At 47.8% G+C, this 13,415-nt stretch overlaps 1 protein-coding gene across 2 annotated transcripts; it reads right to left on the reverse strand.

Annotated features, from left to right (window-relative positions):
• Positions 1 to 351: 351 nt before the first annotated feature.
• LOC135968423 (pregnancy-specific beta-1-glycoprotein 7-like) lies at positions 352 to 11,986 on the reverse strand. 2 transcript variants are annotated; one of them, XM_065535115.2, is made up of 5 exons: positions 11,829 to 11,986; positions 10,251 to 10,610; positions 4,318 to 4,596; positions 1,330 to 1,608; positions 352 to 936 (listed from the first exon to the last, which is right to left on the reverse strand). In XM_065535115.2, exons 1-5 carry the CDS (start codon positions 11,890 to 11,892, stop codon positions 644 to 646), a joined length of 1,275 nt encoding a protein of 424 aa, XP_065391187.2. In that variant the 5' UTR covers positions 11,893 to 11,986; the 3' UTR covers positions 352 to 643. The 2 variants fall into 2 exon arrangements, with proteins under 2 accessions (XP_065391187.2, XP_073879876.1); XM_074023775.1 differs by lacking the exon at positions 10,251 to 10,610.
• Between the last annotated feature and the right edge of the window lie 1,429 nt (positions 11,987 to 13,415).

The raw sequence follows: 13,415 nt of genomic DNA on the forward strand, positions 1-13,415 counted from the left end.
CCGGTGACTTCAGAGCCAGGACACAACTCAAGAGTCTGCCCCGAGGTTCCCTCTCTCCTTATGTCCCTGCAGCCTAGGCTTCACTTCAACTGGCAGCTCGATTTAGCGGAATTCAGAACAGGCCACCAGGGCTCTTTCTCCATACATGCTGGTCTCACCCCAGGTGGAGTCAGGCAGGGCCAGTCACCAGAGAAGCCCGGAGCAGAGAAGGGAGCAGTCTGAGCTGCTCCTCCCTCATCCAAGGGGCTTCCTCCTCTCACTTGGGGGAAAAATGTGAGCTTGTTTCAAAACCTCAGATGTTCCCTGTAGCTCATGGAGTAGGTAAAAGAAAACAAAGACGTGGTGGACAGGGATGTGTTGCTGACAGCGAGAAGCAACTTGATCTTGAGGACTCTCCTTCTTGTCCCTCTGTGAAGCCTCTTCCATCACATAGGGCTCAGGGCTGACAAAGCCCCCTCCCTACCTTTCTCAGGCTGGACACAAGGTCAACCATGAGAAAACAGAAAAACAAGGAGAAGACGGTCTGTAGAGACAAATTGGGAGGGTTCAGGAGGAGAATTTAGGATTTGCTTCTGCCCATGGGGCACAGGCTGGGAATAAAAATGTTTTCCTGACTCTTCTCTGAAAGCCAGACAGACTCCACCTAAAACCCTGTTGACAATGATGCAGGGATCCACTTACCAAAGACTTTGATCCTCTTGAATGTGGAACGTACCCTGCCAGTGGCTGAGTTACGAGCAGAGCAACCATAGCGCCCGCTATGCTCTGTAGTAATTCGGGGGATAGAGAGCTCTTGTCCTGATTGCAGAAACTTCCCATCAATCGTCCAACAATACTCTGCCGGTGGGTTAGAGTCCGCGAAGCAGGACAAGTAGAGGGCTTTTCCTGAATGGTAATAGGTACTTGGAGGGAAAATCCTGGGGACGTGTGGACCATCTGTAGTAAAGAGAATAAAGCCACAGGTGATGTTGTCTGAGTGAAGGGGATACTCCTGGTCTCTTAAAGGGACACAGTGTCCCTCTGAGTCAAGACACACCCACAAGGCCCAGCCAAAACCCTTCTGTGTTCACTGAGATGAGGCCTGAGGTATTCACCTGTTTCTCCCATCACAGGCTGTAGATCCCAAGTCTGCCATGACAAGAGCAGCCCCTCCCCTTATATTCTTGGTTAAGTCTGTGCCTACCCAGATTTCCCCAGGGCAGGGACTCATGGCCAGCTCGTGTGTCCAGAAATAAAATGTCTGTACTTGAACCTGACAGACTGAGATGCTTGGCCTCTGGTTGTTTGGATTTTAGCTGGTGGCCTGGCCCACAGAGGAACCAAAGATACAAAGGACATCCAGGGTGACTGGGTCACTGCAGATGCTAACAACTGGATCGCGTATTTCACATTCGTAGGATCCTGTGTTATTTCTTGTGACATTGGCTACAATGAGGATCCTGTTTTTACCGGGTTGCTTTAGCCTGGGACTGGCCGGGAGGCTCTGACCATTTACCCTCCACAAGTAGGTGTAGCCCTGAGTCTTAGGTTCACAGGTTAAGGCTACAACATTCTTATTCTCCATGGAGTTGAGGTTGTTGCTGGTGACGTAGGGCTTGGGCAGCTCCACTGTGTGGATAACAGAGAGAAGTTTGTCCTGTGTGGCACCTTTGATTCCTCCACAGGCATCTTTCAATCAGAGTTGGCATCTCCCATCTCTCAGCCCACCCGAGTCCTTGAAAGTCAATAGCTGGTGCGTGTGTCACAAGACAGATGCATGATGATCTAAGGGCTCAAAGACTGTGAGGCCGCCTGCTCTGTCTTAAGGAAGCACAGACTTTCTCAAGTGTGAATTCATCAGCAGTGTTGGGTCATGGACAGACACGTCAGTGGGAGTCACAGCCCCTCATACCCCTCCCAGTCCCTCTCTAATGAACTGACTGGCTGGCTCACCTTGGGTTCCTTACCTGGAATGTGCAACTGCTGAGTCCCTTCCAAATTCCATCCTACTTTGCCCCCCTAGATGTGATTTCTCTACGGCTTCCATTTCCAAGGACATTCTAGAGATAAGTAATAATGGGACTTCCCATTGTCCTGAAACCCTGAAGATACTGAGCAGCCTGGCCTGGGACTGGATGTTTCAGCAGAAATAAGACAGGGGAAACCAGAGTCAAGCCTGGAGGTCAGTTCATTCATCAGGCTCTGGAGGCACAAGGTGGGGCAGTATTTGGAGGTGTTTCATGATGACTTACTTGAGCCAGTGACCTCCAAAGATAGAGCAGAGTGCAAGGAATGATCTAGAAAGAGTGAAAAGGACAGACAAGAGCTGGTGACCCTGAAGCAGAACCATGTTCCCTGTTCTGGGTTCTTTAAGTTTCCTCTCCTTCTGCAGAGGGCAGGTAAGGACTATGTGGATCTTTCCAGAAATACAAGTGGACATTTGAAAATACAGAACTGACTGGTGGAAAGGGTGGGAATGAACTGCTGGAAATCTGGTCCTCATGGACCATGTGTGTTTGATGGATATGAGACAAATTTGGGGAGAAGTTTTGCAAATATTTTCTTCCATTGGACATTCTACTCTCTGATCCCATGGGTTTGACTACTCTAGGGACCTCACGTAAGTGAATTCTAGAGTGAATCTGAGAATAGACTGCTGGTTGCCAGGAGCTGGGAGTGGGGAGAATCAGAAGTTGTTCATGTGTGTGCAGTTTCAGTTATGCAAGATGGGGAGGTTCTAGAGATCTGCTGTACAGCTCGATGCCTACAGTTCACACAGATTGAGTATTTCTTATGCATAAGACTTAGGACAAAAAGTGTTTTGGATTTCTGACACTTCTTGATTCTGAACTATTTGTCATATACTTACTGGTTTAGCATCCCAAATCTGAAGGATTCAAAATCTAAAATGCTCCAGTGAGCATTTCTTTTCAACATCAGATTACTACACCAAAGTGGGAGGTGATAGGCCAAATACATTCCTGCCCTTTTTTTTTCTCTCACCATGATTCTAGCTTGGTAATTAGTTTTTGGTCAGTTCCATACTGGCCATGCTGCACTCATATTTTTGAAGGCTTTGGGATGTGAGAGAGGCTGATTGCTACTTTCTATGTCATTAAAACTTTCCAACTTTTCATGGTTGCATCTTTTTCTTAGTAACTCTGTTGTGGCCATCATTAATAAGAGCCTGTCAGGTCACATTTAATACAGATTTTTGTAACTCCGCAAAAAATGTTACTGGGATTCTGGTAGGGGTTGCATTGAATCTGCAGCTCACTTTGGGTAGTATTGCCATCCTAACAATATTGATTTTTCCAATCCATGAAAATGAAATGTCTTTCCATATATTGATGTCGTCTTTAATTTCTTTCAGTAATGTTTTGGAGTTATTAGGGTATAACCCTTTGACCTCTTCGGTTAAACTTATTCCAAAATATTTTATTCCTTTTCATGTTAATGTGAATTGAAATTCTTTTCTTAATTTCCTTTCAGATTGTTCACTGTTAGTGTATAGTCTAAGGAATGATCTAGAAAGACTCAAGGGGACAGGTAAAAGCTGGTGGTTTTGAAGCAGAAACATATTCCCTGTCCTGGGTTTTTGATTTTCCCTCTCCCTTAGCAGAGGGCAGGTGGCTCTTCCCTGATAGCCAGATAGGCTTCACTGGAAAACATATTGCCAGTGCTCCAGGGATCCACTTACAAGGGACTACGATCCTTTTGATTATGAGATTTGTCCCACCAGCGGCTGAGTTATGGATGAAACAGACATAGACCCCTGTATGTTTTAGTGATCTGGGGGATAAAGAACACTTGTGCTGATTGCTGGAACATCCCATCAATCAGCCAAGAATGCTCTGCCAGTGGGTGAGAGTCTGTGAGGCAGGAGAGCTTGGGGAGTTCCCCTGTGTGCTAATAGGTGTATGAAGAAGAAATGGTGGGGGTATCCAGGCCATCTGGAGCCAAAAGAATAAAGGCACAGCTGATGTTATCAGAAGGAAGGGAGAATCCTGGTCTGTGGAAGGCCACAGTGACCCTGTGAGCTAAGTCACAACACTGAAGTCCCAGCCAAATCCCTGCTGTGTTCACTCATCTGGAGCCTGAGACTTTCACCTGTTTTTCCCATCGTAAGCTGTGAACCCTGAGTCTCCCATGACAGGAGCACCCTCTTTTCTCCCATTGGTGATCAAGCCAAAGCCTACTCTTAGTAGTCATGACCAGCTTTGATGTCCAGGAGTAAAGGTCTCTGTACTTGCACCTGACAGGGACTGGGAGGCCTGGCCTCTGGCCATGTATATTTGGGATAGCAGCCTGGCTCACAGAGGAACAGAAGATACTCACAGAGGAGATTCAGGGTGACTGGGTCACTGCGGCTGGAACTCACTGTGTTCTTCATTTCACATTCATAGGGTCCTGCAGTATCCTTTGTGACATTAAATAGAATGAGGGTCCTGTTGTTTTCCGACAGCTGCAACTTGCCACTGATAGGGAGGCTCTGACCATTTATCCACCACAAGTAGCTTACGTTCTGAGTGTCAGGATCACAGGATAAGATCACAGTCTCCGTGGCCTCCCTGGGGTTTAAGTTGCTGCTGGAGATGGAGGGCTTGGGAATCTCCACTGTGCAGATAACAGAGAGAAGATTGCCCTGTGTGGCACCTTTGATTCCACCAAAGACATTTTTCAATCAGAGATGGCATTTCCCACCTCTCAGCCCACCTAAGTCCCTAAAAGCCCATAGCAGGAGTGTGTGTTACAAGAGAGATGCATGGCAATCTGAGGGCTCAGAGATTGTGAGGCTGCCTGTTTTACGTGGGAGAAGCACAGACTTTCTCAAGTGTGAATTGAGCAGCAGCATTGGGTCATGGAAAGACACGGGACCAGCAGTCACAGCCCCTGGTGCCTCTCTGAGTCCTTCACTCTCCAACTGCCTGCCTGGTCCACCCTGTGGTCCTCACCTGGAACATGTAGTACTGGAATGGTCTTAGTTTCAGTCTTACTTTGTCCCCCAAGGTATGTTTTCTCTGTAGCTTCCCTTTCAAGGACATCCTAGAGATGGATGATGGAACTTCCCATTGTCCTTAAACCCTTTGGGTACTGGGAAGCCTGGCCGTGGACTGGGTACTTCAGCAGAAATAACACAGGGGAGACCAGAGTCAAGCCTGGAGGTCTGTTCAGTGATCAGGCAGTGGAGCCACAAGGTGGGGCGGTTTTCCCAGCGGTCTCATAGTGACTGACTTGAGCCAGTGACCTCTAAAGATAGAGCAGAGTCCAAGGAATGACCTACAAAGAGTGATGGGGACAGGCAAGAGCTGATAGCTTTGGACCAAGACCATGTTCCCTGTTCTGTGTCCATGATGTTCCCTCCCCCTGGCAGGTGAGGACCATGTGGATCTTTCTAGAAATACATGTGGATGTTTGCAAATGCGGAACTGACTGGTGGAAAGGGCGAGCATGAACTGATGGTGGAAGTCTGGCCCCCATGGACCGTATGTGTTTGGTGGCTATTAGAACAATATTTGGGAAGAAGTCTTGCAGATGCTTTCTCTCATTAGACATTCTACTTTCTGATTCTATGAGTTTGACTACTCCATGTACCTCATCTCAGTGGATTCCAGAGTGAATCAGAGAGTAGAATAGTAATTTCCAGGAGCTGTGGTCAGGGAATAGGGCATTGTTCCATGGTTGTGTGGTTTCAGTTAGGCAGGTTGAGGATGTTCTAGAGATCTCCTGTACAGCTTCGTGCCTACAGTTCATGCAGATAAAGTGTTCCTTATGCAGAAAGTTTAAAACCAAGTGTTTTGGAGTTCTAACCTTTTTTTTTTTTTTTTTTTTTTTAATATTTGCAGTACATGTACTGGGTCAGCATCCCACATCTGAAAAATTTTAAATCCAAAATGCTCCAGTGAGCACTTCTTTTTAGCATCACATCAGCAGTTAGAAGTGTTGGATTTTGGAGCATTTCAGATTTTGAATTTCCGGATTTGGGATGCTCAATTTGTAGTACTGTAATTTTCCCAAAAAAGTTATCTGGAGTTTAGGCCTCATGTTATGTTCTGACTCTAGTAACAAAAAAAAAAAAAAAAAAAAAAATTTGGAGGAAACATTAAAATGTTGTCATAAGTGGAAATTTTTACTGATGGTCCAAACATCTAAGATCAATTGCTGGTAGTAGTATTTCTCTTGATACCCAATTAAGGTTTAGGTGTGGGGTGAATTCCAGCAGGATCACATTATGCTCAAAGAAAGATACCAACCGTGATTTGAAATTAGCAAGCACTTAAGTAGAGAGAATCCCGTTAAAAGGACAGAACTGATCAGTGTGTCAATTACTTAAAGGAGGAATGATGCCGAATTAAAAGAAGTGATGTGTGTTATGGTAGTAAATATAGAAGGAACTTCCTGTTTCTAATTTCTGTGCAGAGTTAGGAAAAATGGGGAGGAGCCCAGAACAGGTATGTGAAATGCTTTCTTCATTTTCTCTTAACCTCAGAAAATACAACTCGAGTTTCAGTTTGTGTGAATTAGGAAGAGTCTAAGTGAGACGCCAATGGCTCATGTGTCGCCCACAAGAAGAACCCCACCTTATGAAAATGGCATCATCATGAGGAAACAGTTGTATGTGGAACATGCAGTAAAACCACCAGATAGCACCCACCTGGCAACCTGCAACAGGTCCACGAAACCACCAGTATTCCCATTATGTGTATGTTACAGCCTTGGTAGTAATCCCACAACTAGAAAGTTTAAAAATTGCTATTGTCAATACAAAATGTTGAATATGAAGTAGAATATGTTGTTCCACGTTTCTCCCCCATTCTTTTTGAACTTTCCTGTTTCACTTTTCGAAGTTTCTATTGACACATCCTCAAGCTAGGGATTCTTTCCTGAGCTGTGTGGAATCTACCAGAAAGCATCAAAAGCATTCTTCATTTCTCTAACAGCTCTTTTTTTTTTTTTTTTTTTTTTTTTCTGAGAAGGAGTCTCGCTCTGCTGTCCAGGTTGGAGTGCACTGGCATGATCTTGGCTCACTGCAAGCTCCACCTCCCTGGTTCAGGCCATTCTGCCTCAGCCTCCCAAGGAGCTGGGAATACAGGCGCCCGACACCATGCCTGGCTAATTTATTTGTATGTTTAGTAGAGACGGGGTTTCACCGTGTTAGCCAGGATGGTCTCGATCTCCTGACTTTGTGATTCGCCTGCCTCAGACTCCCAGAGTGCTGGGATTACAGATGTGAGCCACTGTGCCTGGCCATCTCTGAGGGATTTTAATGAGTTGTTGACTTTTGAGATTGTTCAGCTTTTTACTTACTGTTAGAACCGAGTGACAAATTTCAAGCTAATTATATGCCTGTTAGGAAACCAGAAGTCTCTAGGTAGTGACTGGGAATGTGAACTCCACAGTAGGTTGAGGATGGAGTCATGAGTGAAATGGGTGAAATGATCCCATGGGCTTTGGAGACTGCAGACCTGTCCAGCCTCTGACACCCTGGTGAGTCAGTGCAAAGATTACAACAGTGACAGCAAACTAGCATGGCTGACTCCATCTGGCATCTAGTCTCAGGCTGGCTGTCCTCACTCATTCCTGAACATAGGCCAGGCTAACCATGGGAGGAATTTAGTTTATGGCTTAACTTTGAAGCAAGAATAATACCAGTTCCTCCATAACACTAATTCCCTTATTTTGCCCAGGGATTGCCTTTGTAAAACTGGTGAAGACCATGAGAGTAAGATTATAGGAGGGAACTGAATTCTGCTAAAATGGAGGCACAGTTTCTATAATCCCTTACTGCTCAAATGTCATTTGGCCAGAGTTTACAAAATTTGTAACTAATTGCTCCTATAGATAACATCACTATTGTAGAACCTGAGATTGGTGTTTTGAGATGTTTCTCATTCTTTGCATTCTGGTAACCCACTGACCTCATCCATACCCATAACTAATGGCTCAGCCAGTCACGTGGTCCCCACCTAGAGTCAGATTCAAGCACAAACAGATCATTTCCCGCCGCCCGCATGATTCCATCCCCAAACAATCAGCAGTACCCATTTTTTAGTTCTGTGCCCCTGAAACTATCCTTGAAAAACTCTAACCCCTGATCCACTATGGAGGCTGATTTGAGTAATAATAAACCTCCATCCTCCTGTTTGGCAGAGTTGGACTCATTAAAATCTTTCTTTACTGCAAATCACCATCGGGATAAATTGTGGTTTTTTTGTGCAGGAGGCCAGAAGAACTTGTCTGGGAATTATAAGAGTGGATGGAGGAGCTGCCTATCCCTGTCCCATGGTCTTGTCCACAGATCAGCCTCACAAAGGAAAGAGCCCTGGGTGGGGATATAGTGGAAGCTTATTCTCTTAGTGACCTGGGGACATTGGCTTGAGATGAAGCCTGGCAGGAGTGACAACTCCAGGTGCCTTTCCTATTTCCTGGGAGGTGGGCCAGGCCACAGTGTTAGCAGGAAGGGAATAGAACAGTCAGCCTAGTTAGAGGGAGTGTCTGGGGAAGGCCTAGGAGTGGAGGAAGAAGCTGTGCAGGACAGGGCTTGCCAGGTAGAATGAAGTGGGAGGAAGATGAGGAACACAGAGAAGCAGAGAGAGGCAGAGGCAGCATGACAGTGAACAGTGGGGCCTACAGTGACTTCAGAGACCCCAAGGACCAGGTACCCCCAGTTCCACAATCCAGGACCAGGGAACCCTGAAAACCCTCCAGTGGCCAAAGAGCTTCAGAGTTATACATGAGGTGGGGTGGCTTTAGGGGCAAGAGGTAGTGGGGAGATGAAACATGGGTGTCAGCCTCTGAAGGAAAAGGGACAGGTGTGGCTAGAACTTCCTAGGATTCTGCATCTGAGATCCAGTCTCTAAAGAGGTTATGAGTCATTCATTTCTTCATTCAATTCCTTCGTTTGTTATGTGAGAGCACCTGAGGGTGTGTCTCTCACTGGGCCTGTGCTGGTGCGGGGTGTGAGTGGGGAAAGAAAACAAGGTCCTGTCCTTTATCCTGTTATGCCAGTGACATGGACACTTTGGGAAACAGAGGATTTCAGGTTCAGTGATAGGGGTTAAGATCTGAGGGGGACGCCTGGACATTTTTTGCACTGACTCTGACAGTTGAGGCAGGTGATTTAGTTCTGGAGAACAGACTAATCAGCTGACCATTTGCTCTCACTCCTCTGAGGTTTGGATGCCGAAGATGAGAGGATTTGAGCCAATAAATGACTATGCGGTTCTTGGAATCCAATAAGCCCTCACTTCTGGTGGAGGAGAGGATGGACCTGTAGCTATAGACAGACCTCATGTGACCCTGATCTGCCTTTTGTTTTTGTGTGACTCTGGTTCAGTGACTGTATCTTCTTGTGCCTCAGTTTTCTCTCAGTCAAATAAGCTGAATGGTAAATGAACTGTGGCTTTTCATGCTATCTGTGAATAAATTGTAAATTCTTCACAGTCACCTGACCTAATGCTTGGCACAGTGAAGGTGTTCACACAAACAGCATTTATTATTATTCACTTCCATGAGAGAGCACCTTTAGGTCAGATCCCTGTGGACAAGCTGCTGCCAGGTACATTTTCTCTCTTCTGTTTCTGCTTCTGGGGACATTAGAGTTTCTATGGAGTGTCCTAAGCCTCATAAAGCAGTTGGCTGATGGCCTACAAAGCTTGCCTTTCTGTCGTCTCCGCTCTGAGTCTCAGGTGAAGAAAGCTCTGTCCTTGCCCAGACGAGGCTCTGAGGGCTGAGCCCTGGCTGGTGAGCAGCTCCAGGAGACACAGTCCTCAGACAGCTGGTAAATCCTTGTCCCAGTAAGCCCTGCCACAACCCAGGCCTGGCACAGGCTCCTCAGCTTTATCTGGAATAGGGATTTAGGGACAGGGGTCTGGGGTTGAGGTTTCTAGGGCTGAGTTTCTCTGAGAATATCTCAGGGGTCCTCTTAGGCAAAGCCCTGCTCAGTTCTCCAGGGTCTTTCTCAGGGTCAAGTTTATGAAGAGGGCATGAGGTGCTTGGCTGAGGCTGATCTCCTCCTGCTGAGAAACCCTCCCCCCATCAGACTGTCCTTCCTGTGCAGCAAGTGTCTGCAGGGTCTGGAGGCAGGAAAGGAATTCTGATCTGTTGAGGTTTGTCTCCTCTGTGTGTGTCCTGCACTAAATGCCAAAACCTCAACATAGGACATAATGCAGAGAGGGACACAGGAACAGTCTAGGCCTGACAATCCTGTGTGTGCAAAGAAGAAGTGACCCCCGCCCCCCAACACCCAGGGATCATGTGGAATCACTCACCGTATAAGGTGAAATGTCCAGTTACCCCTTTAATCTTATCACCTCGCTTTATGATTTGAATGGTGTAGGATCCTGTGTCCTTCCGGGAGACATTCTGGATCAGCAGGGATGCATTGGAATATACTCTTTCTCGTCCACTGTATACAGGCCCAACTGTAATTTTTCTACTGTCTATTTTATATGCTATAATGAATTGGTGGAAGGTCGTTATTTGCCCTTTGAACCAGACGTAGCCAGTAAGATTCTGGGGCAAATTCTGGACAAGTAGAAGAACATCCTTCCCCTCGGAAACTTTGGCTGGCTGGGCTTCAATCGTGACTTGAGCAGTGGTGGGCGGGTTCCAGAAGATGAAAAGTAATACTAGGAGGTGGAGAGAGCATCAGTCAATATTGAGACCTATGTATTGGGGTGAAAAGATGGGGCCCTGGGTCCTGAGAAGATCTCTTCAATCATCAGCCTTGAAGACACACACACACACACACGCCCCTTTTGTGTGTGTGTGTGATTGTGTGTGTGTGTCCTACTGTCCTACTTTGTCAAGGTCAGTGGCACGAACCTCATTCCTTCAACGCTTCTGACCTCAGCATTTTTCTGTTTGGAATCCTCTTCCCCAGAGGTCTGCATGGCTTCCTCCACACTGCCCTCAGGTCCTGCTCACATCAGGGCGTCCTTAGACTTCTTTCCTGACACCTCCTTCAGAGACCCTGGGTCTTCCCTTTCTGACATTTCCCTGCTCTGCTCCCTCCGGAGCTCTTGTCAACACCTGACCTCACATTCTAGATCTCTTTGCATGTCTGTCTTCCTGCCCATGAGAGCCTGAGTTCCATGAGGACAGGGACTTTTGTGATCTTGGTTGCACCCCAGTGCCTCAGAGAGGCTGTAGACTCCTGTACATGTGAGGGTTCCCAGGGCCCTCTATGCCCAGGGTGTTTTGTTTGGTTTTCTTCTTTCTTTCCCCAGTTGTTGAGGTTTTTTGCTGTGGACAGTGTTTCATGCCCTGCTTATATGTTCATTTGAAGTGTCATCTGATAATAGTAATTATTATCATTTTTCAAAATGTGGTGACCAGTGATGATCAACCAGCAAAAGAGAACACTTGAGATTTTCCTACCTCTTACCAATTCCTGTTCAATGTGATTTTCCTGTTTTGACCCCTGTCTCTCTCTGGTATATTTTCCCCTATTCAGGCTCCAACAGAGCCTTGTTTCCTTTTTTTTTTTTTTTTTTTTTTTGAGACAGAGTCTCGTACTGTCACCCAGACTGGCGTGCAGTGGCGCGATCTCGGCTCACTGCAATCTCTGCCTCCCAGGTTCATGCAATTCTCCTGCCTCAAATTCCTGAGTAGCTAGGATTACAGGAGCACACCACCACACCTGCTAATTTTTTGTATTTTTAGTAGAGACTGGGCTTCACTGTGTTGAGCAGGCTGCCCTTGAACTCCTGACCTCATGATCCACCCACCTCAGCCTCCCAAAGTGCTGGCTTATTTTATTTTTTAAAACCCCATCCTCTCCAGGAGACCCCATCCAATCATTCTGCTTCCTCCTCCTGTCCTCTCCCAGGAAGTTCTGTCCTCACCTGTGAGCAGGAGATCATTCCAGGTGATGTGCAGTGTGCAGGGAGGGGCTGAGAGGGTCCCCATGGCTTGTGCCGCCTGCGTGTTCTCCTCTGTAGAGATGAGTCTGGGATCCAGAAACTTTCTGAGCACGGCTGTCAGCTGTGCTGTCCTTCCTCCCTCTGTGCTGAGTCTCTTCCCGCAGCAGGAGCACTTCTCAGGCTTATAGGTGGGGTCTGTGCCCAGGACACCTCTCTATCCCCTCCCCTCTCAGTCCTGCCTCCTTGTCCCTCCTTCTCTTTTTCCTTTTGTCTGTGTGTCAGGTCCCTGGGAATTGTGGAGGCCTCTGCCTTTTTCAGCAGTGATTCTGTCACCAAACCTCAACACACACTATGTCCAGAAACACAAACACACACACAAGAGACACACACAGTCACACACATACCCTGTAGGTTGGGCAAGCACAGTCCTGGGTCTCAGCCTCCTGCTGTCCCCATGGCTCTGGGTCAGGTGCACATTCACGCCCTTTGCCCTCTTCAATCCCATCTGGCTCTCCCCTTCAGTGCAGGAGGCTGGAGCTCTACCAGGTCCGTGTCACAGTGACACCCCATTGTGCTGTGGGTGAGCTGTGTGTCGTCTGGTGAGAGGGACCCTTCCTTTCTCTAATTGTGTCTAGCTTGGCTGCAGATTCCAAGGATGGACATTCAGGACCTGGGTGTCCCAGAGGAAAGTGTCCTTCCTGGAGCTGTGCAGGGTGAGTCTCTCATGCCTCTTGGGAGGAGAGGCCTGTGCTGGTTGCTCAGTGGGGGCTGTGAGTCCCACGGTCAAAGGGACAGTTCTCAGTCACTCTATTGCTCCCTGGGGTCTGGTGGCTGAGCTGGGGCTCAGGGTTTCTCATTTCTTCCTGACCATCTTTGGTGTCATCTCTTCTCTGCCCATCTGACCCCATGGTGGTGCAGGAGGAAGTGGGGAGTTACCCAGGAACCCCGTGGAACATGGTTCCTTGAGACACACGAAGGAGAGCCTGGGACAGAGCAGGGGTTCAGAGCTGGAGAGATTCATCCTGACTTACTCCGTGGCCGTGATGGGCTCAGCCCTCCATGTGCTGACATACCCAGGGGTCTGTCCTGAAGGTTTTCACCCGGCCAAGATGCTGTCTGTAGAGGAGGAACAGGCAGTCACCAGAGAGCCTGTGTGGAGGGACGTTGCTCAAACCTGAGAAGGCGGGTGGGGGTGAGTTGTGTTCTGGGAGCAAAGAGCAATAATACCCCCTTCTGCTGGCAGAGACACAGGAGAGGTCTGTCTTCCCAAGGGACAGCCGGGGGCAGGTGGCCACATCCTATGTGGTGCCTGTGTGTGATCATCACACGGGCTCTGAACCCCACGGGGTGCAGCGGGCAGACAGGTCACAGGGTGCCTGACTGATTCCCGGGGAGGCTGTGGGCCCTCAGGCACCGCTGTTCTGTGTCAGCGCTAGGCTTGGCCTAGGATGCCCCACAGAACAGGACAGATGGAGCAGAGGCGGGCATTTAGGGAGCAGTGACAGAAAGAGTTGATGAGGATGGAGGGAGGTCACAGGGGAAAGTGCGCAGTGTGGTGTCGCGTGCACC

Source organism: Macaca fascicularis, chromosome 19 (genome assembly GCF_037993035.2).
Source record: "Macaca fascicularis isolate 582-1 chromosome 19, T2T-MFA8v1.1".
Taxonomy (NCBI): Eukaryota; Metazoa; Chordata; class Mammalia; order Primates; family Cercopithecidae; genus Macaca; species Macaca fascicularis.

What these genes read in the sequence shown, in the direction of transcription:
- LOC135968423 (XM_065535115.2), bottom strand. Translation starts at nt 11,892, where the DNA reads ATGGGGACCCTCTCAGCCCCTCCCTGCACACTGCACATCACCTGGAAT. An exon ending in TGGACATTTCACCTTATACG is followed by an intron (nt 4,597 to 10,250) that starts GTGAGTGATTCC and finishes TTATCTGCACAG; the next exon opens with TGGAGATTCCCAAGCCCTCC. An exon ending in AGTCACCCTGAATCTCCTCT is followed by an intron (nt 1,609 to 4,317) that starts GTGAGTATCTTC and finishes TTATCCACACAG; the next exon opens with TGGAGCTGCCCAAGCCCTAC.